At 33.8% G+C, this 27,209-nt stretch overlaps 2 protein-coding genes across 7 annotated transcripts in view; one reads left to right on the top strand and one right to left on the bottom strand.

The window, feature by feature from the left end:
* The first annotated feature begins 2,431 nt into the window (after window positions 1-2,431).
* On the top strand, window positions 2,432-7,207 carry LOC128242584 (uncharacterized). Its single transcript, XM_052959801.1, has 3 exons — window positions 2,432-2,616; window positions 4,270-4,413; window positions 6,854-7,207. Exons 1-3 carry the CDS (start codon window positions 2,556-2,558, stop codon window positions 7,036-7,038), a joined length of 390 nt encoding a protein of 129 aa, XP_052815761.1. The 5' UTR covers window positions 2,432-2,555; the 3' UTR covers window positions 7,039-7,207.
* A 10,694-nt stretch (window positions 7,208-17,901) lies between these two features.
* LOC128244592 (kinesin-like protein KIFC3) overlaps window positions 17,902-27,209 on the bottom strand; it is a 45,075-nt gene continuing 35,767 nt past the window's right edge. For 3 of the 6 annotated variants that reach the window (XM_052962586.1, XM_052962587.1, XM_052962591.1), the window contains 5 exons: window positions 26,875-27,004; window positions 26,434-26,631; window positions 25,474-25,625; window positions 22,194-22,214; window positions 17,902-20,482 (listed from right to left, as the gene is read on the bottom strand). In XM_052962586.1, the coding sequence (XP_052818546.1) occupies window positions 20,249-20,482; window positions 22,194-22,214; window positions 25,474-25,625; window positions 26,434-26,631; window positions 26,875-27,004 (735 nt within the window). In that variant the 3' untranslated portion in view covers window positions 17,902-20,248. Of the gene's footprint in view, window positions 20,483-22,193; window positions 22,215-23,091; window positions 23,163-25,473; window positions 25,626-26,433; window positions 26,632-26,874; window positions 27,005-27,209 lie in introns of all 6 variants that reach the window. The other 3 variants (XR_008262955.1, XM_052962589.1, XM_052962588.1) reach the window with 3 other exon arrangements.

Consider the following 27,209-nt stretch of genomic DNA (forward strand, 5'->3'; position numbering starts at 1 on the left):
AACGTCTTATAACTAGGTAACCTAACTCCATATTTAACCCAAATACCAATTATGGCCCTTGATTGATTTTTTTTATCGCTTTTGACAGGCACATTTATATATTTTCAACCTGGATTTTAGAATGACTTGCTTCTTTGTTCAGGCGGGCCGACGGGAGGGCGGCGTCAAACTTACTGATGTATCGAATATTTTTAGTTTGGTTTATCAGAAAGTGACAAACCTGTTATATGGGAATATGTTATGGAGAACTTTCATGGGATTGCGTTCGGGGCCCCAAAGATCAAGCTAACTGTTAATATAGATAGAAAAATGGTTGGAACTGAATAACTCCTACGACAGCTCTTGTTATTATTGTCATTCGTGCTTACTTATCTCCCGGAATCTGAATCCAACTTGCTGTTTTAGTATAAGCCGCCGTGCAAAGGGTGGACGGGGAAGACGGGGTGAAATCCATTTTATTTAATGTTTATTTAGCATGTAAACGTTCATAATCACTGTATATTAAATACGTTAAAGTTTAATAATAATGTTCTATGTGTAAAAAAGAAATATTACACTTATAATAACAAACTTGTAAGCATTTTGATATGTTGCAAAATCGATGTGTTTTAATTATAATACTTCACAACCAAACGGATGCATTTGTATCGCATATAGGCATTATAACCCTTCACACGATGAGTTCGGACATGCCTATACAAATGCACAAACTATAAAAGCATATATAACTCATGGATTAGCTGTAAAACTACTACAGTTCACAATAAATACAATAAATCTTTTCCCTAAATTCTTCAAGATGCACTTTTATTCTCAAATAAAATGTATCACAATCATTTGTTTTAATTTATTGAAACGGCTGAATAAATGTCGAAAACAATGGTTCTTATGAAGGATACCGTGTTCAATTTGAAAGCAAGGTGCAGAATACACGGTATTTCTACCTTGTGAGTTGATTGATGGTCAGTCATTTAATCAGTGTACGTTTTCAACTAGTGAATACACGGTTACAATATAATTTATCAGTAATTAATATTTTCCATAAATGCGTTATTCAATAAGTAATAAAAGGCTGATCACTTAAACATTATGTTTGTTATCCATATATGACTGATTTTAGATACGAGTGTCACTTTAATCAGTGGCCCTAATAAACCGAGATTTGACTTTGAATAAAATACTTTTATACTAATAAATGTACTTTTAAAGTTTTATTTAGATCGTTTATATTATGTTAATGCTTAAATTCTTAAATGCGTAAGGTTATGTATGGATTAATACATCAATACCATTTCAATACCATTTCATCTCCAGTTGCTATGACTATTATCCTCACCTCATACCACGCACATGCGGCTTTTTATTTAAATTAGCTTTTATGGCTTTTACAAGATTTGAAAGCTGTGTTTAAAAAGGTTCATTAAATAGGGCCCAAGTGAAAAGATGTAACCCGCTCTCTTTTTATATGGATGCTGTATACAGCGTCTTAAAATAGCAAGCTATATCACATTCAGTCTTTATAAATACATGCCAATTCACGCTTCGTGGATAATGAACATTAGCTCAACAGATCAACAGTCACCGCCCGGTGATGATTTGCATAAATATAAAAACTTTGAAGTCCGCGTAAATGAACTTTCCAATCCAATCGATGAAGTTTATTCATTAAGGATTATCATACTATTTTGATTCAAAATTGATATTTGCTGTTAAAGGAGCTTGTTTAAACTTCAATATCATCGCTGTCAAATTTAATAATTGCATTTCATTGTGACGAAAATTTAAGTAAATTTTAAGTATTTTTCTTGGCTATGAATGTTGTTACATTTATAACGTTATGTTTCGTTATGAAATTGTGACGAAATACTGTATTATTTGAATCCGATTCAGAATAATTATTCCAGAGTTTATAAAAATAACATTTAGTGTATATATATATATATATATATATATATATATATATATATATATATATATATATATATATATATATATATATATATATATAACATTTTACTAATTGTATGCCAATCAGAATAACTGTTCTGATAAATAAGAATATTTGCAACGTCAAATCTTCACTGTAATTATCTTATTAAAATGTTGTACTTTTCAGAACAATTGCGGATGAAAATAATTAATTATTTGAGTGCATATTGTAAACATGCATGCGTATACAGAATCAATTTGTATTTAATATAATTGTGTTAAACAAAACAAAGATGTGCTTTATCAACACTAAAGATAGTACGGAACTTGAAATGGTGAACATCTCAAAACCAGATAATCAAGAAATACCTTAGGGACTTCACAAAATCGTTACTAACTTGGGCATGTACCTTTAACGCGTATAAAAAACGCCAACCTGTGCGAGAAAAATACCGTGTGAGTAACATCGAGAAATGTATGGTCAAAACAAATATAAACACAAATTCAACCATGGTGTCGGTATCCATGGTTTAAGCCTTACGTATAAAAGTCCACACTGATGGACCGCAGATTATTTGCTACCCTGCCTTATATTGCCCCGGAATATAGGACCGTGTTTTCTCAGGATGAAAGTACCAACACCCACGACTGTCTGTTTGGTCGGCTTAGCTGTCTTGGCTCTCTTCGGTGAGTTGACCTTTTACTATTATTATTATTATTATTATTATTATTATTATTATTATTATTATTATTATTATTATTATTATTATCTTCGTCATCATCATCATCATCATCATCATCATCATCATCATCATCATCATCATCATCATCATTATTATCATTATTATTATTATTATTATTATTATTATTATTATTATTATTATTATTATTATTATTATTACCTTCTTTTGCAACATATTTATGGGATTCATGTCATACCGATGCACAAACAAGCGCAGGAATTAAAATATTATTGAAATTATTAGCACACCTGGTAATTCAGGACATATTTTATCAGTATTATCATCTGTTTTATGTTTTGCACACAAACTAGTTTAAACCCCCAGTAAATTTACATTTTACTGGCCGCTCCTAGTGGTACCTAACAATCCTTTATAAAACACCTAGTTCTATGTGTGTTGTTTGTGGAGTTTTGTGTTATTGTTCCATTTTTCTGGTTTGATGTTATTTGTTTTTTGTTCTTTGTCATTGGCGTTGGCCCTGTGTCATTGCACGGGTTTACGTTTAAACTTTCGATTATTTGACTTGTTTCTGTAGTTTATCATATCAATATTACTACTAAAATGTCATATATTTTGTCGTCCGACGTCAAACAACTATAGAGAGAATGAGTAATAGACACTCTTTAACCACAAAAGTACATTCCGACATTGATGGTGTCCGACCCACACATCAGCTTGTCCTCCGATACTTGAATGATGAGTAATATGCCTGGTGCCCCTATATAATTTTGGTATCAATTTTGAAAGGTGATCGTAGCAAAAAACACATTCTACGTACAAGTTATGCACCAGTCAAGTGTAACCACTGCTCCCCCAGGTCCGGAGAATAGCGGGGACTTTGACTTTCGGTCCAGCCAACCCCGGTTGAAATCACCACCCTGCGGGGACGAAATTATGGTAAAATCCCCGCCAAATGCCCCCGTACCCAAGGGACCCTAGGTAAGGCCCATTCCCCGCTATTTTTTTGCGCCAAGACAAAACCACCGAATGCAGAGCAGGTAAAAACACGGCCAATTTCCCCGGCTTTGCCCGGTATAACCCCGAACGGGGGGGGGCGTGATTACAATTGACTGGTGCATTATTAGGCCTAAAAAATATGTCTGTTTTTCGGGTAACCCGACCCTACCTATAAAAATGCGCCGATCCTAACTATTTTTTCCGTTTCTGAGCAAAAATAATATTCGTTAGCGAATAGAGAGTTACAAAGGGAATTATTGTTTATATGATAAAACAAAGTCAGGCAATGACAGTAATGTAGGAAAGACTGCCATGTGCAAGAAAACATTCTGAACTTACGACAGATTTTGAAAAAAATAAAATAAAATAAATCCCTACCTACCCTACCTAGAAATTTTGGGAAGGTTACCCTAAACAAAAAAACTGAAGTCGGACGTAAACGAGCTTATTTTGCAAAATTTGAAAGCTAAAATTATTTTTATTATTATTTCATTATTCTTTATTACATTTTGATTGCAATACATTATTTTCCTTCGCACTAAACGAATTCAAATGATACTGTAATGAAATTGGGTCGCCAAGCATAAGAGATTCACATATTTTTTGTGATCGGTTTCCTTAATTCCGATTTATTTTCCAGCCAGTCAGACGGACGCTGTTGTCAACTGTTACTCTTGCACCTCGAGTGAAAAACACGACTTCTGTAGTGATGGCTTTCACAAAACGGCAATGACTTCGTCGTCAGGGTGTGATTATTGCACGAAGAGGAAGAGCGAGAACGGCTGTATGTATTCACATCTCTGTATTCTCGCATCGCATTAAAGGAGTACTATTTAGGTTGATGCAAAAATGATAACAACAAAATAATTATAAAATTGGATACACAAAAGAGAGAGATATTTACGCGTAGCCACGTAGCTATGACTTGAAAACAGTTATAAAAGCTAAAAGGTTTTACTTTACAAAAAGCATATGCTGTTTTGTTGTTTTGGTCATTAAAGACAAATGAGTTAAAGATGCACTCTTACTCCCAAATAAGATTTACCCCAATTAAAACAATTGTTTTCAGTTACCAATAAGGATGAATACATGTCGAAAACAATGGTTCTTAATCATTCTTATGAAGGATACCGAGTTTGATTTGATAGAAATGTGCAAAAAACACGGTATTTCTACATAATGAGACTTAGTAGACCACAATAAATATTTTAGCATTCACCAATCATTTAATATTTTTGCGTTTTCGGCTATTAAATACACGTTTACAATCTTGTTATCAGTAATTAATATTTTCCATAAATGCATTATTTAGTAAGTAGTTAAAGGTTTATCACTCAAAATTTATGTTTGTTTAACATGTGTATGTATTGATTTTGAATAAGAGTGTCACTTTAACCATTATAACGCATTAACAATGCATGAACCTATATTGTGCGCCTTTAACAAGTCGCATTGGATTATTCCGTCGCTTGGGCAATTCTTCTTTTTCAGTTTTTGTTTTTCAAATCAGGGGCGTAGCCAGCGTCACGCACTTACGCATGTGCGTAACATTAATTTAAAAAAATGAAAAAAATAAGTATGGCTAGAAATGGCATCAAAGTCGAGGGCTTAGCTTAATATTGATATCAGAATAAAGGGAAGATCAGCTATAGTAAGCATTGTTCTCTGTGCTAGATAGCTTACTGAGCCAAAATCAATCACTTGGTAACTACAAAGTGGGCGGCCTCGAACCTATAAATCCCTTTAAATACACATCAGTGCTCAACATGTTAGTTCCATTTCCGGCTACATGGATATCCCTCCTCCCACCCACCCCCCTTCGTGCGTAACATTCAGTAAAGCCTGGCTACGTCCCTGCAAATTCAAACCAAATCGCCATGGTTGAACAAGGGCAAATAACTGCTAATGCCTCGCTTGTTTCCGCGATATGAACATCATAATCTGGAATCAATAAGTTCAATAAATGCCATTATTTTAGTTCAGCTTTAAAGCTGCACTCTCACAGATTGAACGTTTTGACAATTTTTTTTTTTATTTTGTCTTGGAACGAGCTATTTTTTGCAAAAATCCATGAAAACCAATTATATAAGACTGCTGACAAAAAATCAGATCGCAGAATTTTATATTTAAGTTCAAAATTTGGTGTTTTATGCATTTTTATTAAACCGTTAATAACGGTTTAAGCCATAAAACATACATTTTCGAACGGAAATATGAAAATCTACGATCTGATTTTTTGTCAGCTGTCTTTTATTACTTGTTTGCAGAAATTTACGCAATAATTTCCTCATTCCAAGACAAAAAAATAAAAAAGTTGTAAAAACGGTAAATCTGTGAGAGTGCAGCTTTAAAAGTATTTGATAGCAATGAGGATATTGATTAAATACCATAATTTTTACAAACAGGTAGTTGCCTGTTGGAGTATATATATATATATATATATATATATATATATATATATATATATATATATATAGTTATATAGTTATATAAGTACACTGAAACAGCTTTGTACATGGATGTGGTTGTTGCTGTGATTCGGTCAATCCCTATGTACAACCAACCAACCAACCAACCAACCAACCAATCACACCTATGACAATGCCTCCATCACCTTAGCAAACACAAATAATTGAATATAATTCAGTAAAATAGTCAAATGTTAAATGTCAAAAGTTTACTTAAATAAGTATGGCACTGAATGTCAAAACTTGACAGAACAAAATTCAAGTAAAACAAGCGCAGTATATAATATAACTATGATCCTTATCGCGCGATTTTGGGCACTCGGTTATCTATTTGCTTTTTATTATTTTATTGGGTTTTTGAATAAAGTGACATTTCAGGATATGATATGACTTATATTGCAAAAGATACGTGTTTACACATGTATTGCGCATTAAAAATACTTCATTTGACGTCACGCACATGACGTCATTACGAAAGGACATTTATGAAATGGCGTGTAACATGAACGAATCTATATATAATATATTTCACTTTTTCAAAGATGTTTACAGAACATATCATTTTCATGAAAAAATGCATGCATTTATTGCTGTGCATAGTGCGATTCATAATCTTTTTTTATCTTGTGAACAAAACTAACCATGGCAACCGGATTATCCATAACACAAACTAAATCTTTCACTTTTTCCATTAAAAGCAAGATTTCTATTAACATTGGCATGTTTGATAAATCTGTGCAACATAAATTTTTTCAGTTGTCAAGAGAGAGTGTAAAAGTGGATCAATGCCCAGCTCTGGATGCACCGATCTCGACTCCCCTGAAGGTGAAGACTGCTTCTGTAATACCAACGAATGCAACCATTCCAGTCACGTGACATCAACCATGGCAACCATACTCGCTGTTTCATTCGCTGCTATTTTGGGAAAGAGGCTTTTTTAAATCCGTTGCAAAAACAAACATCGTGATTCATCGTCATCTTAGCCAATAGAAAAATAAAAAATAATAAAGAATGTTCTATTCTATTATCTAAAACATTTAAACCTATGATTTATGTTTGATTTTAAACAAATGATTGGTTATTAATTTGTATCAGTTTAAAGTTTTACTGAATTAATTCAGCTTTTTTTGTTTTTGCATCCCTCCTGACTTGAACAAAGGGTTGGTAATCGAAAATATAAAAAATGTAAAAAGAGAGCCGGTACGTTTTACAGGATATTATGCGGTACGGGGTTGACCCGATTACATGTTTTAATGTTTCATTTATCCATCGGACTATTCATCGGAATCGGAAAATAGACGCCATTTTGGTACGTTATAAATTTGGTGACCCAATAAGGAAAAATTTGGACCAATGGCTTTGCGACATATATGTTAGAGGCATGATATAATAACTTAATTTATTAGTTTAAATACCATCTCGTGTGTATTTCCAATCCGGAACGACAAAAAACATTATTGGTATTTTTTCCTATATACAGTTAATGTTCCAATGTAAAAAATGACTTATGCGGCATATACTTACATGATGCGTGGCAATTCTTGTTCAATGTTGAAGTTAAATAGTTCCTCTTAAATAGCACATTTTAAACATAATTTATATCGCGTTTTGATTATAGTTTTGTAAAAATGATCCAGTTGCGCTCTATTAAAATACCGTCATTCAAATTTCATGAACAATACCATATAGCAAAAATAAATTGGCGCATTTATCGACGTGACTGATATCGTATGAAGTGTGTCATACTATCATTATTATCTATCATGTGTTTCCGGTATGGATCGAAAAATACGACCCGAAGGCACGCGCGTAAGCCGGTAACGAGGCTTGCCGAGACACCTCCCATGCAGCGTGCCCGAGGGTAGGAATTTCGATCCGGAGCTGATACACATGATAGATATTTTTTCTTGCATATTTAAAATTATAAATTTGTTGAAAAATTGACGTAAAAAACGCACTTTTGTACATTTCACCAAAAGGCGCGTGCGACTATGTTTACTGACGTCATAAAGCGCAGTAATTTTAAATCGCTTTTGACGTCAAATAGTTCCTCTAAAAATCGCATTTTACGATTACGTATTTTCAATTTTAATTAAGAGTCTTGTAAACGTATATATTTGATTGCTCTTTATTGAAATGACATTTTATACTTTTCATAAACCATACAATAAAATAAATGCATGGGCGACTAACCGTTATTTGGTTAATAGATTATTACTGTTTCAGTTTAGTAAATATTTGATAATAATTAGAGGCTCTGTTGTATTCACAAACACAAATATAGCAATTTTAAAAATTTCAAGGGCCATAATGAAGTCATGCATGGGTGGATCTGGTTTTCAATAGAAACTGAGGTCCCATACAAATTTAACCATTGTCTATGTTTAATTAAGATCTGTTGAGAAATGGAGGCTCTACCGTGTTCAAAAGCTGTATTATAGCAATTTCAAGGGCCATTTTCCAGACATACAAGGGCGAATCTTGATGGTTTTCAATGAACCGGGGCCTCATGAATGTCTATGTAGTATAAAAATTCGATTGAAATACGTATCAAAATTGAATACTTTATCGAGTATACAAAGTTAATTATAGCAATTTTGATGGGCCATAACCCAGTCGCTGTAGGGGTGGTTCTGGCTTGTTTTCGAAAGGAACTGTGATAAAGTCAATATCTAACTACTGCACAAGTTTTGTACACATCGGATTATAAATGGTGACTTTTTTGTTTGAAGGCTAAATGATTTTAGCGATAATTTTCGATAATCGTAGCCATCTCAGTGCCAAGGGTTTATTTTTGGGCCTATTTTGTATACGACGTTGAGTGGCAGGGGCCTATATTAGTTCTATTTTGGTTGGGTCATTAAAGTTGCAAATATCATATAGACGGCAACAATTACCAAGGAAACCGCCACTGTATATAAGTTGTTTATCGTCCGTTACGTCATATTCGCCCTTGCCGAACCGCTCCAAGACGCACGCGACGTCATTTCGTTTCCCGCGGTTTTCGTCATAACTATTTTTGGTCTTGCTTTTAAGTACCTTAAACATATTATATTTACTACATGTTATGCTACATATCAATATAAATATATACTGTACGACGTCATTTCAGACACTAATAATAGTAATAATGATAATAATGGCTATTGTGACATTATGATATTAATAGTACAATACCAATTAAACCAAGTATTCAATTAATGATGAATGTAATCAATAAGTTATTCAACTAAACTCACGCTCTCGTGACACGTGCTTCTACGTTAGCACTATACATACGTCATTGCACGTGTAAAGGAATACTTTCCAACACGGCTGCTCCCTGGTTCCGTTGTTTTCCGCCGGAGAATGTTGAAAAATTACCCTTTCGTGAAGAAACAGGACCTGGTCATTTAACTGGGGAAGAAGAGACACCTTGATTTTTTCAGTCTTCTCTTTACAGCGAATTTGATTCGAGAAGTAACACGACAGACGAACAATTTAGGGATCACATACAAAAATACCCTTTCATCAGATAAACCTAAACAGAACCAGGGCAATGTTGACAATAAATTAATCTAATTAATACAATGAAATGATGAGACATCCAAATCAATACAAAAGTTTTATTAAATATTTGTGTTGATTGAGATGTTATGAGTGCCGATGTTGTCATTACACATGCTGCTATTGATGTTCATGATGATTTTAAATTTAGGTACTTAGTAACTCGTGCGCACGACTGACGTATCTCGTGCGTACGCTGACATAGTTTGTCGCGCGCACATACACATGTCACCCCTGTGCCTCCGTATCGGAGAGCCAATTGATAATACACATAATGTCTTCCCAAAGGTTGCTTTGGCAGGTCTTTTTTGTATTACTTGGCCAGTTTTATTGATTATACGACTAGACTCCCAGCAGAGCTATTGGGTGTCTTCTTACGGTTGTAAGCGAACCGTGCATGAGAATTTCGAGTACTCGCACCTGCCGATACATTGTATTTAGAAAAGCCCTGCTTATAACCTAATGTTTATCTTTCGGAAAATATATTTCTATTTATCTATTTATAAATCTGTATTTATTTATTTATGCATTTATGCATTAATTTGCTCACTAATATATGCAATACACTTATCGTTGTATAAGTGAGATACAGTTACTCGTTTACAGACGTAAGAAACCGTTTTGCTAGGTCGAACACCAATTTTATATTTTGTTTCTATTACATAACTGATACTAATATTGTACACATTTAGATGAATATATATAATGAGTTCACTAATATATCCAAAGAAGTAAACCAAATGACTCCACACTGATTATAAAGTGCTCTATAAGGTCGTTCGGCTGATTGCATATATCAGGGATATTGGAAAGACTTCAAGAAGATTCGCTTAAAGTCATATCAATAACTTATAATATCGAGAATGGCGCAGTGAGAATTCTTTAAATGATGTCTTTCTGCGTCATATGATTATTATATTTCAAAATCCCACCTGTCAGGATTCATGCGCTGTCTTCAGTCCCCCATATGTCCACGCTTCTCGCATTGGGTAGAACGGTGATAAGTGTAATCTCTTGTATATTTTTATCCCATGCTTTGGTAGACAAAATTACTTTAAAGATTCACTCTTACTCCCAAATAAGATTTACCACAATTAATACAAATATTTTAATATACCAAAAACGATGAATAAATGTCGAAAAGAATGGTTCTTATGATAGATACCGAGTTTAATTGGAAAGAAAGACGCAGAAAACACGGTCTTTCTACTTTATGAGACCACAGTGGATCGCAGTAAATATTTTACACGCAAACACCTCTCCTGTGGAGTAACCAATGCACATTAGGACTTTACTCAATACCTCTACTGGGTATTCCCAAAAACTAAAATATTAGGCCGTCAAAGAATTAAACATAACGAAAGAATAATTTTAACATTTATTTAGTTCAAACAAAATCAATATAGTATGATACTGTAAAAGTTATTCCAGTTATGTTTCAAGTTGCTAAGTCGGGTCCCATTGCTAATTAATTTAATATCATGTACATGAAACTTAGTCCATACATTCACTGTTACAGTATTATAATCAGTCATTTTTTAAAATGACATGTTTAGCTTAAAATAACAACACATATACAATACCAGACGAGAAGTTTATTAAGAGATGAAATGCAGCCGGCAAAGAAACAAAGGTTAAGATATGTAAAACAGAGCACTATAGTACTGTAGAAAACACTAGCTACAAAAGTTTTGAGCTTTGCACATGTCAAGTTAGGTAAAACAAGCACACTATAACACTAAAGCAAACACTGGCTGCAAAGGTCCTGAGTTGCTCTACCGACCGACCAGGCAAAACCAGAAACGGTTAACTCTGGAAACCTGTGCTCATTTGCCAAGTGTCGGCTCACAAAGTATGACTGCCGAGCCTCATTTATTTCTCTGGTTTCAAATGTATGATTCACATACAACATCCAATAAAAACAATGTACAATATCAAAAATAAGGGTGTATACAGCATGAAGTTGAATGACAACATAACAATTTACACCTGTATCTTAAAGAACTCGCACAATAACTAACTGTTAAACTGACATTCGAAAAATGTCACATCACAATTAGAAGGTTACATTAATGTATGGTTGAACCATCAACATAAGCAAGTCACATCAATATAAGAACTTCACATCGATATAAGAATGTCAAATCAACACCTTAATGCTACATCAATATAAGAATGTCACATCAATAAACTAATGTTACAAAAACATTGAAATGGCACATAAATATAAGAAGGGTCACATCAATATAATAATTCACATAACATTAGAATGTCTTATCAACTTAAGAATGTCAGATCAACATATGAATGTCACTTCAGTATAAGAATGTTACCATTATAATGTTCATCAATATAAAGTTGAAACATAAATGTAAAAGTCTTATCGATCAACACAAGGCCAAAAAACGGAGCGTCAATGTATTGCATATTTCATTTTCCATTGTGTTTCCCGTGAAAAGCCTGATCCAGTTAAGCAATCAAGCCATTGTGTCATCAGTGAGGTGTCGCCCATGGTCAAAAGTGCTAAATGGAAGACAGGTATGTGCGGCCTTCGGACTGAAATTGTATTAAACAACAAAACAGCAATCGTGTTTAGGTATCTTGATGACAAAATCATTATCCTTCAACATAAAAAGATCAGCAGCATCACCAATAGCATCACTTCATCGTGTTAACCATCTTTATTATAATTTTAATTAATAACTTTAATATCGATTAAAGTTTAAATGCCATTCGAACGAACTAATGATATTTCAATTATGATATTTCCATTAAATTGTATCTTTATTTAAGTTCTAAAATTCAATCAAGCAATGTTTAGATCAATTCGTACCATTGCAAATGCCTCTGATGGAGCATCGTTCAGGTTGCAAGAGGTATCACTTCAAGTTGCAAGGTGGGAAACTTCCGGTTCCCTGGACACTGAAATATTGAACCACATATGGGTTAAGTGAGGGTTAAGTTAAAAATCATCATCGTGATTAAAAAATAAAATCAATCAAGGGTAATAATTCGTATTTAGGATAATATGGAATAATGTAATCTTATTGTTAGATTATTGTGTACAACTGTTAAATGAAATCCATTTAATGAACGTCATATCTGAGTAAAAACCCTAAGTTTCTAAGTCGATAACATGGAGGTATGTAACATTATTGTTTGATGACAGTTTACTATTGTATCAAGTCAACTGAATGAAGAAAATAAAAAGTTATTTGTGAAAATCCCATTTTCTCTTAAAATGTCTATCAGGGGTCATGATTTGTATTTAGTATGATATTGAGGTATAAACCTAATTGTGTGATGGTTCGTTCTGAACAACTCTGTAAAGTATGAACGCTGGCAACAACGCTTAAACGATAAGTATAACCCTCCTTATTCTTCGAAAGGTCAAGCTAGACACAATACGATTAGTTTGCAAGACCGAATTGACAATCAATAACACTAGTATCCCCTGTACATTGACTGAGCATTTTTCGTCAATATTACAATTGAACATGTATAACCGAATCATTGTTGTATCATTAATTTCAAACTCAAGTTTTATACACAATGCTCACCTGTCACCTGCTCCTGTCCAAGTATCATACTTGAAAGTCATCCAAAGCTTAATGCATAGGACATCGATTCCAAACCGGATGGTGGGACAAATGCTGAAACATTGAACGGACGCAGTCGATTATACACTAAAAAACGTTAATTATATTATCAAATCAAGTTTCATCATCAAATAAACAAATGTTAACCATATGAGTTAAAGAGCTAATAAACAAATATCATTCAAATCCAATTAAAAATAATGTCATTTAACAAATGTATTCATATTATCTTAATATTGTTGAAATTGCTTTTAACTTCCATTTCATGAGCATTTCCTACCAGTTTATAATAAAACAATAATCAAACTAATACAAACTAAGAATGCAACATTAAATATATATATATAACTAAAAGGTCAGTACAAAAAACTACAGTGAGTAGAAATTCACTTTAAATTTGACACTAGGGGATAGTAAAACTATGTATGTAAATCTATTAAAATATATGACAAATGTACGATATAATTTCAGACCGGAAACAACGTGATTGTTGAGTATGCAGCAATAGGAGGGCGGACAGGCGGCGGTCGCGCTTTGTCTATGGCATATGTAGACGGGGTTGCCGAGTGTAGGACAAAAGCCCTCCCGTCTAAAAATGACAAGGCGGACAAAAGCCCTCCCGTGAAAATGACAGGGCGGACAAAAGCCCTCCCGTGAAAATAACAGGGCGGACAAAAGCCCTCCCCTAACATATTTGAATTCACGTAAATATGAAAGGATTATTCCCATATGAGGATTAAGATTGACAGAGTCAAATGTCCAATACGTTTTTAACGTGCCTTGTAACGAATCAATTATTCATAAAAGTAGCTATTATATTTTTAGTTGCAAAAAAAATATAGGCATAGTTAATTAGTTTTGTAAAATCATTATCAAAAGGCAATATATATAACATTATCACATTTTAATTAAATGCTTGATTACATTAAGCTTAATTGTTTGTTATTGACACTATGCAGTTTAATCTCTTTAATTTGATGATAAAATTTATTAGTTTTCATTATTATCATTATCACATTATCACATTTTAATTAAATGCTGGATTACATTAAGCTTAATTGTTTGTTATTGACACTATGCAATTTAATCTCTAAAATATTTGTTAATTAGCTTTTTGCGCTGAATACTATATAATAATTATATATTTATGTTACGGGAGGGCTTTTGTCCGCCCTGTAATTTTCACGGGAGGGCTTTTGTCCGCCCTGTCATTTTTACGGGGGGGGGGGGGGGCTTTTGTCCGCCTTGTCATTTTTGGACCGTAGGGCTTTTGTCCGGGAGGGCTTTTGTCCGTTTCCCGGGGTTGCCACAAACAGTGTTTCCTTCTGCATGTTTGCCAAGAAGTGACCACTCATTCATTCATTCGTTCGTTCGATCACTCACTCATTCATTAATTCATTTATTCATTCGAGCGTTCTTTGTTATTTCGTTCTTTTGTTCGTTCGTTCATACATTCATACATTCATTCATTCAAGAATTCATTCATGCATTTTTACATATATGCCGATATTAAATTGTTTAACACGTCACCCTTTTGTTGTTGACAAGTAACTAATCAGTATAATTTATGGCGTTTCTAGTGGTCTATGTATAGGCCTTGAAGAAGGGTAACATAAACATATGAATATTTAATACGTAGTGGCTTACGTATAGCTTATATGTAAGTTTGTATAGCCGAATCACTCTATAGTTATGATTTTTATGAAGTATACCCTGTAAACGCATCTATTCTGTTAAAAGGATTTGTTTATACTAAATAAGGTTGCAATGAAGTGGTCAGTGCCTATTTACAAGCCGCGGCACAAAGTTGTTCCTAGTAAGTGACGTTCTTGGAATGCCCCATATGACGAATCTTTGACAGCTACACATAACGTTCAATTTTCCATTAAAAGATGTATCTTCAATGTTATACTTATGATAATAACAAGAGGAATAGCAATAATAAGAAACAAGAGTTGTCACAGTATGTGACGAATGCCCCCCGAATAGGACATTGACTTATTAACAAGGTCAGTACATGAAAAGTTAAAGGTCAAACACTGACCTTTGATGTATGCATGCGGATCTTGCATACGACACACAATCTTTAAATTCCAAACACATGTGCCAATTTTTTTTTTTGTAAATCTGTCATATACATGTGGCAAGTAATTTTAAAATATATCCAAACAAACAAGAGAATGTTACAGCCCGGCCACGACAACCTATACTCAATGTACTTATATGCACTAAGTGTAACCTTGACCTTAGAGATAGGGAAACGGGTATTGCACGCGACACGTCCTCTAAGTATGTCAAACACATGTGGCAAGTTATTTCAGATATCTGTCCATACAAGAGAAAGTTGCAGCCCGGACACGACTTATTGAGCCGGACCCACGGACGGACGGTGAGATTTTAAAATGCCCACCTTTGGGTATAAGGGATATAATATGATATAATAAAACAGGTAAATAATGACACATTACTACACCAGTTCTACATAAGTTTCCCTTTCATTCAATTAAAAAAGTAAACCTCTACCTTTTTATTTAAAACCACAATGGTTACAATCGCTTAAGAGAAACGGAAACTATTTATCGTTTACTGAACGTATGTCATACTGATACGTTTATTTCCTGATTTGCGACGTTCTTGAAATGCGCTAAATTACAAGTTTGCGCCGGCAATGTAATTTGGTAATTTCAGCGTTGGCATTAAAGGGTTAAAGGCCTAGTTTAAGCCTTCTATAAGTGACACCCCCACCCCGCCCCACAAACCGTGTATTTGTACACAACCTCTGTTAATTGATCTTAATCTTATTGCCTTATTGTCTTATCAGATCTCCAGTTTGAGTATCCTGCTGTGCAATTATGGATATTTTATTATAAAAATGGACCCTAAATAGCCCTAGCCAATAAACGAATACACAGGAAATTGGCCCCTACTGTGACACCAGAGCAATTAGCAGAAGATGCACAGCAGGGGATTATCATGCCAAACATTTCTTAAACTAGGCCTTTCAGGCAATAAGGGCAATACTCCAGTCATGCATGGGTGGGTCTGACAGGTGTTGAAAGTAACCGAGTTCTTATCAAAATTTAACCATGTCTAAGTTCGGTGAAGATCGGATAAGAAGTGAATGTATAAGTTTGATTGAGATACAATTAGAACTGAAGTCTTTATCGCGTTCACAGGCAATTGTTTACGATCTTCGAACGCACGTACGGATATCACGCCATGGCATGAACTCTCCTGGCCTTAAATCGCTCACCTGAGTGAAAGTTTTAAACCTTTGTTGTTTACGAGAAAAAAACAACACGAGTTGTTAATGACAATTCAACTAGGGATAAAACTATGATTGAGTATAGTCACATGTTGTACTCTCACAGATTGAACGTTTCGACATTTTTTGTCTTGAAACGAGCCAATTTATGCGAAAATCCATGGAAACCAGTTATAAAAGACTGTTGACAAAAACAATAGATCGCAGAACTTTATATTTAAGCTAAAAAAATGATGCATTTTTCTCAAACCGTTAGTAACGGCTTATGCCATAAAACATGAATTTTCGAACGGAAATATGAAAATCTGCGATCTGTTCTTTTGTCAGCAATCTTAAATCATTGATTTGCAAAAATAAAATGTCGGTCAAACGGTCACAGTATAGCTCATTCGAGGGCAGCATTGATATTTGTTTGCAAAACTGTACACATAGTCTAAATCCCATTGCTTTATCTTCAGCACTAAGAACGTAGGTCAAAAGGACAGTCAAGGTCATCCAAGCACAACACTGATATTTGTTTTTTTAACAGTACACATGATCAAAATTGTTTTGCTGTAGCATCAAAAATAATTAAGTAGGTCAAATGTCACAGTGTAGGTCATCTGAGGACATCTTTGATATTTGTTTTCAATACTGAGGCATGGTCCAAATTTCATTGCTATAGCATCAAAAATAAGAAAGTAAGCCAAAAGGGGTGGGCCACCTTTGACTTCAGGGGAATATTTACAAACTTGGTTATGGGCCATCATATGAGGGTGTGGCCAGCTACAAACAAAATTTCACGGGCCTTTTATCTTTTTTCTTATTCAAGTCTAAAGGAAACTTGTGTCCTCTGGGGCATAGCCAGTTTGACTCAAGGGGCACAATTTGAACAAACTTGATATAGGACCACATTATGATGGTACATAAAAAATATCAAGGGTCTGGGCCTAGGGTTTCAGACAAGAAGATCTTGAAATACTTCCCTATATCATTATGTAAGAAACTTGTGTCCTCTAGGGCGGGGCCAGTTTTGACCCCTGGGGCATTTTTAATCAAATGCCCGTAGAGGACCACTTGCCAATTTAACACACCAAATATCCAAGCTCTAGACCTCATGGTTTTGTCAAGAAAGTTTAAGTATTTCATTAAGGGTGCCATGGCAACCAGTGATCTGCAAGGAATTAATATCTTTGAACAAATTTGGAAGTGCACCATCCAAGGAACATCCAAGTAAAGTTTCATCTTAATTTGCCTGGCAGTTCAGGAGAAGATGTCGTTTGAGCATTTGTTGCCGCCCGATGCCAGACAGATTCCGGTCGCATGCCCGACTAAGGGTGTTGGGAAAAGCTCACCCTGAGCACCATGTGCTAAGAACAACACTTGTAACAAATTTCAAGCTTATGAACGTTTTAATATCAAACTGAATTGCACATATTGTTATAATTAGAGCAGTAGAAAATCAGTAAGAAAAGTGATGATGAACCAATAAGTGAAAATTTTGATTTCACATTTCGATCAAAAGCAAAAATCAATAGGTAAACAATCCAGGCCAGGCATCTACAATTTAAAGCAATGTGTTATTTATAAAGTCAAGTACAATCACACCCTGCTTGGCTCAAATTTTCCAAGGCTCGAGGTAGTTTCACTAGTCCCTGGGAGTTTGAGCCAATGGGGTTCGACTGTATTCACAATAACTTCACAATGGCTTTTCTTACTCATATAACAGTATGTTAAAACATTAAGTAACTGTTTGAATCCAAAGCAATTTTTCAAAAGCTTTCGTATTGGTCAGCATTGGGCATTGCTGAGCGTACAAAAATTGTTGACCAACATGCAGAAACTGATTCAGTCAGTGTTCGCAAAACTAAATAATAAACTTAAAGAACTGAACAACGTGTTAAACAAATAACAAAATGGCAAAGAACATAACATTGTGCAATGTAAGGAATTTTATTTTCAAGTGAAATGACAGCTATCCCCAAAAAGCGAGCTTGACTATTTAAAGCATATTTAAAACAAAAGCGCAAACTTCGACAGAGTATGATGACCAGTCGAAGAAAACAAGAGAGCCAAGATGGCCATAACTTGCTCTCGTGTGTATAAGTTTTATAACTTTCACAACAACTTTGTTGGTCAAGTACAATGTAAATAACCTTTTTGTAAAGATTCACGAAGATTAAACTAAGGTGTGATGCCAACACAAGGATGAGTAGAATAGATATCCCTATTCTTTAAATAGTCAAGCTAAAATGAAGTCACATTTTAAAGATATGACTCGAAGCGATAATATCACAATTCAGTATAAGTGAATCACATTGGTAATTGAACACATTCTCAGCAGTAATTATATGTAGCCAGGCGTCTGTTTACAAATGGTCACACTCCAACTTTACAGATTAATGCTTTACATATTTTTTTGGTATATAATGCCATTACCGGCAGCATTTAATGGGAAAACATTTGCAGAGGAACAATAGAAGTCACTAAAAATTGTGTCTTAAATGTTAGAAACCTTGCATTGGAAAAAAAACACTGTTTCACTGAGGATGAGTTGAAATTGAACATGTAAAAAAAGGAACATTTCTTTTTTGCAATGAAAATGAGAATGCTTTTTTTTTTTGACAAAATTGTTTACAAAACATACTGCTCATCTTCTGAATAATACTTTTTTATCATAAAGCACAGAGTGACTGATATCAAACACCATACTAATTATAATAAATATTAAAGCTTTCACTAACAGCATAGTTGTAATTCATTCTGAGAAAACACAACAAGAATGATATTATTTGCAGACAAAAAAATATATGTCATCTTACAGGCCACAGGTTATTTTGGTTTATATTCCTTTTTTTGCCACAATTACACAACAATTGAACAATATCCGATGACAGAAATCTCTCTTTTACATAATGACAAAATGTAGGTATTTGATCATATTTGATAGTACTGGTAAATAAAAAAAATGCTGATTTAATAGGGGCTCTTACACAGCTGTTAATTTTTAATCCTGGAAAATAACTAGGGTTCTGTTCCAGTATGAGGAATTCATGCCATAAGCGGGGTATATGGGCTTTGAACACTTTGGAAAAAGTTTGCAAATTCAATTATATTAATTCAAGGTACTTCCTACTGTTTTGATGCAAATGTTCAAGCAAAATACAATCTTTACCAGTCTTTGCCTTAATTTTTTCCAGCACTTGTCCTTTCGGGCAAGTAATTGAAGAAAACCACTTGCCCAAAAACAGTTTTACTTGCCCAAAATAACCAATTCATGCGTGAATGTATGAAAGCCAATATTTCAATATAATAATAGCATTAAGTCAGGATTTTTTAATTGTTGCTGAAGAAATTATGAAAACAGAGGGATCTAAATTTCAGAAAAATGCACTTGCCCGTTTCTGGGATATTTTGACTTGCCCAAAAAGTATTTACTTGTCCCGGGCTTCGGCAACCCAGTTACGACAAAGACTGCTTTACAAATCTCAATCCTGATTACAGAATTATTCAGCACCCCTGATTATAGTACTGATGTAAACAAATGTATAATTTTTGTCAACCAAAAATCTGTATATTATGCCTTTGTATTAATGCAACCATCAAATTCTATGTACATGTACTAGTATCTGACATCTGTATGCTACAATCTGGCATAAACATGTCATAACAGTGAAATATATACTAGATTATTTATCCTCAATTTTCAAAATATGTCTCTAAATCTTATAATTATCACATGTTTTGCCCCTACATTCCGTATCACTTTTTTCGTGTCATTCTCCCACTAGGTGTCAATTTCGATGCTGAAGAAGGGGTACCAACTTTCATGTTCAATGAGCTTGTCGGTGTGTTCAAGTTTTGCTGTTTCATGCCCAGATTTGAAGGTGTGCTTGAACCCGGTTTAACCAATGCTGAGGTGGGGGTGCCTGATTTACCCAGGAGATTACCTCTCTGTGGAGTTAGACACCCTCGCGCCGGAGAGGATGGGTCATTCTGCAAAAGATTAGAATCCATATTATGCAATTATCTACTATTTTAACACATTAAAATCAGTAATGGCTGACTGCTGATTTACAGAAGTAAATGTATTGGAAAACTTGAAAAATACAGCCTTCTCAATGGACAAAATATAATGTTGACCACTAATACAAATTGATTACTGTTTTATAAAAAGGGTGTCTGTATTTCATGCTTTCTTATCATTAACAAATCATTTAACATGTCTTAATTGACATTTAAACAGCTTAAATTATTTTTTTTGCCACTATTTAATGTATTCATTATTCTATGAGTGAGATATTCAAGACCACCTGCCCCATATGAAATAAATGTTTAGAATTCTGTAGGTTTACATGTACAAATTATATATCATGCTACATATATAATATATATATATAATATTTATAACATATTGTGAAAAATATTAATTATTAGATATTTTAAAAGGCAGAGCAAACGAAGCAAAGCGGGAAACCAAATTATGACGTCATGTCTGCTTGTAAAACTGCAAGTCATAACAATTAAGCATGACACATTTGGAAGGCCGAAAGGTGACGTCATTTGCTGGAAATGCAGGTTTTAATCTAAAACAGGAATTCAGATGCAACTTTCTATGGATCAAGTGAGCAAAATTAAGTCTGGGGTTTGGGGAAAAATAATATTGTATCAATTATTAAGTGAGATCCATGTTCTTTTCCAAAATAATAACATGAAAATAAAAAGGCTGTACCAACATAGTTTATGTTCAGTATGAGATTCTTATTACAAAACCTATCTACCTGGCAGGAAAAATTAAACTAAGTACCATTGAAAAAATAATAATCTTATTCTCTTAATGCAACAAATGTATGTACATATACATGTACCCATGATAGCAAATTTTTCTATGAAAGATCATATAGAAAATGTCATGCTAAATTTACATGTCAGTTCAACAGTCAACCTTGACATTCAATTTGCTTTTTTTTAGTCTTGCTGATTATGATATTGGTAAATGCTTTTTTCCTTTAAAGGCTAAAAATATACCAGACTCATACCACTAAACATAAGATAATTTTGGCATTGCCTAATGACAAACAACAGTGAGCATGCAGGGATTGACCAGGTAGATGAGGGACTGGAACCGTTTCCGCGATGGGTTTTGTGGGCCCTTTAAGCTCTCAATGGAGATCAAAGGGGGTAAAGCCCCTGCCACAGAAGCAAAACTGGGTTTTTAGAAACGATTTTGAGGGGCTCCCCTGACTTCAAATGTGAAATAAACTGGAGTGTAGATACATAAAATACAACAAATGAAGCAACCAGCCTCTTTTTAATCAGCTTTTTTTTGTTTCTGGAGCCATTATGCTGAAATCCACAGACAAACCACATCTCTGACATATACAGCAAAGACTTAAAGTTTATGTCACTTTTCTTATGGTATGATAACCTTGCACAAGTTGCCATGGTAGATTGGTCTTATCAAAGTTTTTTCTTAAGTAAAGATATATGTCTTGAGAGCATGGTTTCACCTTAAATATATCATACAAAGGTTTTCTCCTCAGCTGTAAAACATAAATAAGTAAGCCAGCAATCACTCAACTATAAATAAGCTGTTGTCAAATAATGAAACCTCACAAACAAAAGCCATTACACCATGCAGTATACAACATAACACATGATTGCTCACAATAATTACATTTTGTTCCATACCAATGATAAAAGTTACCTTCGTTTCCGTAACTCCATCCTACAGAAGGATTATACATGTATGTACTAAGGAATAATCTTTCAAATCTTTCCAATTTTCACTTAAAAAACTGTTTTCGCACCACCCTTTACAAGAAAATTATAACCCAGGTGTAGGTGACCCTATATTATTTATTTACAGATAATGAAACACTTGGCAGTAAGGAGTTCTATTCACAAAAAAACGTTGTCAACATAATTATTATTACCATCTAAAATTTCATGAGAATGATATGAACCTGTCAAACGTTGATGTGCCTAGCCCTAAAATAGCTGCCGAAGAATTATAAGCACATTTGGTGATACGTTTCTTGAAATTGTGTTGACTAGTTAATTTGTTTTTGCATAAACCACTCTCTGTATCATTAAATTTGCAGTGGGAATCTGGCAACTGCTTATAATCCCAATTTCCAAATCATACATATAGCTGGTGTCAACTTAACATAAAAAATGTTATGAAATAAGTACCATATAATACCTTTATTGGTAGTACAAACCACATGATCATCAGCCAGTGGTACCCAGTAGGTTTCCACTTAATGCTGCCACTCTATCAAATTACTGTGTTAGGTGTAACTCCACTAATTTACTAGCAAGTATTGATGGATACCCAGACAGTTGTTCATTACCAATAGACAAGCAGTGCTAACAAGTCTGTCAAAACCTCTGTCCTTCAAACAAAAAGCTTCAATGTTAGAAAGAGTCATGTCTTTGACATGTTTTCTGCTGTTAGAGAGATCAAGGAAGAATAGTTTTTCTTTGATTAAAATCAATTAATTGGCATTTGCTATATAAGCTTTTTAATGCTCAATTGACACCAGCTGTAAAGGCATGCAAAACACACACAAACATGTACACAAGATGAGTGATGATCTTACTCAATACTGATGAAAGTGATGAATGAATATTGATGAGAACACGTCTAGTATCGCTGTGGTTTACTGGAACCCTGAAATGATGTGGAGTAACAATGGTGGGGGTGAGTAATAACAAGTAACTGAGTGATGTCAACATGTGTCTGATATACCCAAAGCAACTTCATGTACATTCTGTTTAAAATAAGTAAATAATGAGGGATCACGGTTTTTCAATGAAACAGGCACCGTATTGATTAAGCATTTTAGTGACAATTATCAACTTAGTGGATAAATGCTTTTTTCGGATTTGATTTTTTAAGAAAACGAACAAAATAAGAAAATACAAGTAAATGGTCAAAACATGCATATAGATAAATCTAATGAAAAGTAGAGTGTATTTAATATAATTGTAGTAAAAATTATGAATTTTTCATTAAGTTGAAAATATTCATTAAGAAGCATTATAAATACGGAAGAAGTACAAGAAATAAAAAAAAAATAATTTAAGATACATGTATCATTATGAAAATAATATCTCTTTCTATAATGAACAGTTTTATATTTATATATAAATATTATTTGCAATAGTTTTGGTACAATTTTAACATGGAGCTTGAATTTTGTCTGCCCTCGGTATTTTTTATTTAACAGAATGATTTATTGAACGTTGCTTCAAGAACACGTACAGCTCCTGGAAAAATGTGTTGAAAATATGGTTATGCTGGAAAATAAATAACATTTATTAATATGTGTCGGTGAAAAAGGCAGTGATTTTAAATGAACTGTTAACATGAAAAAACAGAAAAATTCTAGTGATTTCTAAATGCTATCATTGTATTTTAATTTGAGCAACGAGAAAAAAAGGGAAAAAAGGGAAAAAAGGGGAAAATATTCATTACCAGCACCAAAGGGTAAAATTTAAATCTGTTTTAAGCATAATCATATATGGCTCTTTTGGGGTGTTTAAAATCATTGGCAGAGTTTTAGGTCACACATTAGTTAAAAATCAGATTTTGAATCACAATTTCACAATCATCATCTACTTACTGACAAAATTCTAGATAAGTTTGGAAGCTTTCTTCTTTTCTGAATAAATTTTTAATTAACATTTCATTTTATTTTTTCAGTTTTGCTATTTAAAGATTTTCTTGGGATTATAGCAAATTTACCCTGGATCATTTAAGAATATGTAGAAAAATAGCATGGCAAAGTCATACAGGTCACAAATATAATTGGCAAACTGACCTTAATTTTCTTGCATTTATACTGCATGAACTCAGTAGGGCAAGCAAACAGATTACCAAGCAGATTCATGGAATTTGCTTTTCGTGCCCTACTGCATTCATACAACTTATTAATACAATAAAAGATGCTCAGAACTTTGCTACAGTTAACAACATGATTATCGACATCATTATTAAAATAAGCAAATACAGCTGAGACAGATAAAAATGTAAATATAAATATTGATTGCATTTTTTTCTTGCATTTATACTGCATGAACTCAGTAGGGCAAGCAAACAGATTACCAAGCAGATTCATGGAATTTGCTTTTCGTGCCCTACTGCATTCATACAACTTATTAATACAAGAAAAGATGCAAATTGAATTAATTCTAAATTGAAGGCTAATGTTTCTTGGAAAGAAAAACAGTAACTCAATCAAACAAATGAAATGAACAACTAGAAGATAACAATTCCAACCTAAAACATGTATGCAGACTGTCCCTGATGAAAAAATAATGATTATACATGGTTAATTTTACTTTTATTGAAAATGCATAGCATACATGCAGTTTGTTTACATGAGAATGTTTCAAGACAATGGCCATTATGCATAAAACATCTTAGTTATTTCCTAACTGAAGTTTATTTCCTTATTTAGGTACACTTGTCACATGATACAAAATATTCATAATGCCATAAATTAATCAAATTTCATTCTTTTAATATGTAAACAAATGTTAATAAATTTTAATTTGTCTATGTATATTTTTCAGGAAACTGACTTAAGTTTGTAAATTTCTTCAGGTGTTTTATAAATACTGAGGCCAGGTTAATTAATAACGTGTTATATAAATGTTAATATGAAAAACAGTGAGTATGACATTTCTTTGTTTTAGTTGAAGCGCAACCCATGGAAAGAGATTAATTGTCTTTCAACTTTTATAGGCACCAATGAATATTTCCACTGAAGTCCTTTGGAACATAAAAATCATATTTGTCAATAGAACAAAAGTACATCCCCCCCGCAAAAAAAATAGCCTCAGGCCATTGGGCTTGTGAATTTTCCCCAGACTGCTTAGATAAGTAGTGGAAAGGTATCTTGACCTTCAACCTTATTTTTAGTTCTTTTTCTTGCCCCAAACATGTACATTCCCTCCAAATCGTACACTCTTCTCACCTCTGTTCCATCCCCATTCTCCAATTTGCGTGTCGCCGCACCCAGTTCCACATTTCGGACACGCTGGGCAAAGTTAAGGGAGCATATGGACTCGGCCTCGTTTTTCCTCACTGGAGCAATCTGTGTGATCATCAACGTCTTACTATCGCCTCCTGTAACCAGTCAAGCAAAGAAAGAATTGTTACATGTAACACATTTAATTACATGCTAGGAAATAAAGTCTTTTATTATCTCGTCTGTTTTACAAAGTAAAAAGCGGGATATCGTTATAAGTTTTGAATTATCGTTGTGCACATTTTTTTTTATCATGACTCAAAACCGTTGAAGATATTCAAATGAAACTTCACACACATGCTGCCAGAAACAATTCACATTGACACTCTTGCTTTAATAATTATTGAATTATTCCCCCTTGCTTGACTAAAGAAAACCAACACCAACAGATGGGTGTTGGCGTTTTCTCTTTGACGCTCTTGTTATTAGTGAGCATCTACATGTATGTCTCGATTACCATGTTTATTGGTTTATCTCTTATTGTTTTATTATACTTTATTTTTAATAGTTGCAACGACAAACCAGTTGAACCAAAGCACATTTAAACCAACAAATTATGTCCTGTTGATAATTGATGTGACACTTAAACTGGAAAACGAACATCCTTGATAATTACCTTCTCTGTTTAACAAAGGAATACATTGAAGTAAAGTCCACTTGCATCAATTCTGAAGGCCACACCAAATTAATATGTTGTTCTACCGATATATTTATCATTATTATTATTATTTTCAAGGGTTTCCATTTTCCATAGTTCATTTTTCAACTAGTTATAAATATTTATAATAAGCATAGTTCGGTGTCAGGTCAATACCTTTGGTTTAGTTTTAATTCACAATGTTTTCAAATGTATCTAATAGAGAGCAAATCTTGTTTACCCTAGGGAACTTTTATTCAAATCCATACCTAATGAGTCCTGCAGCAGATATGTTAGTTTTGAGTTCCTATATGGTATGTAATTCTGCTTTGACCGGAGGGCAAAGATAACATCACCCAGCGAGGACAGTGATTTGTTGATGGCCTGAGCTTCCTTTAGACGAGCCCCATCTGCCTTTGACTTGCTTACACGCTCCGAGCCAGCCAGGTCAACCAGGTTGAGTTTACCTGAGGGTGAAAAAGTTACGTTTATATACTAAAAAACTGGTGTTGTAGTAATATTAACACATACAGAAAATTTGTATTTCAAGTAACCATTTAATGCAATAAACTTAAACTTAAAACTGTGATATGTGTTTATTTATGATAAGCTTAAATTTCGCAGTAAAACAACACACTCTAGAAATGCAAAATAAAAAGTGCTCCTTCATATCTATTTTAACAACTATATGTACATATCTGAATTATTACCAGTGGTTTTGGCGGCAGTAGTCTTGTTAAAACCAATCAAAGTCACACACAGCAGCGCATGTGACCGGGAAGAATGTTCATTCATGTTAGTGGCCGCAGTGGCCCGATTCTGCTGACCCAGTCTAAAACACTGAAAAATACCAACAATATTTATTCAAAGTGCATTTAGAATATGAAACAAAAGAATACACATTAACTTATCCCAAAGACCTCATTGGACACGAATCAAGAACCACAAAAGCCTGACTGCAATTTTGATTTTTATTAACTTAAAGGGACTCTCAAAGAATTTATGGAGGTAACTTTTATTTCTGAACTGTTAAAACTGAGTTTTT

This window comes from Mya arenaria, chromosome 8, assembly GCF_026914265.1.
Source record: "Mya arenaria isolate MELC-2E11 chromosome 8, ASM2691426v1".
In the NCBI taxonomy this organism is placed as follows: domain Eukaryota; kingdom Metazoa; phylum Mollusca; class Bivalvia; order Myida; family Myidae; genus Mya; species Mya arenaria.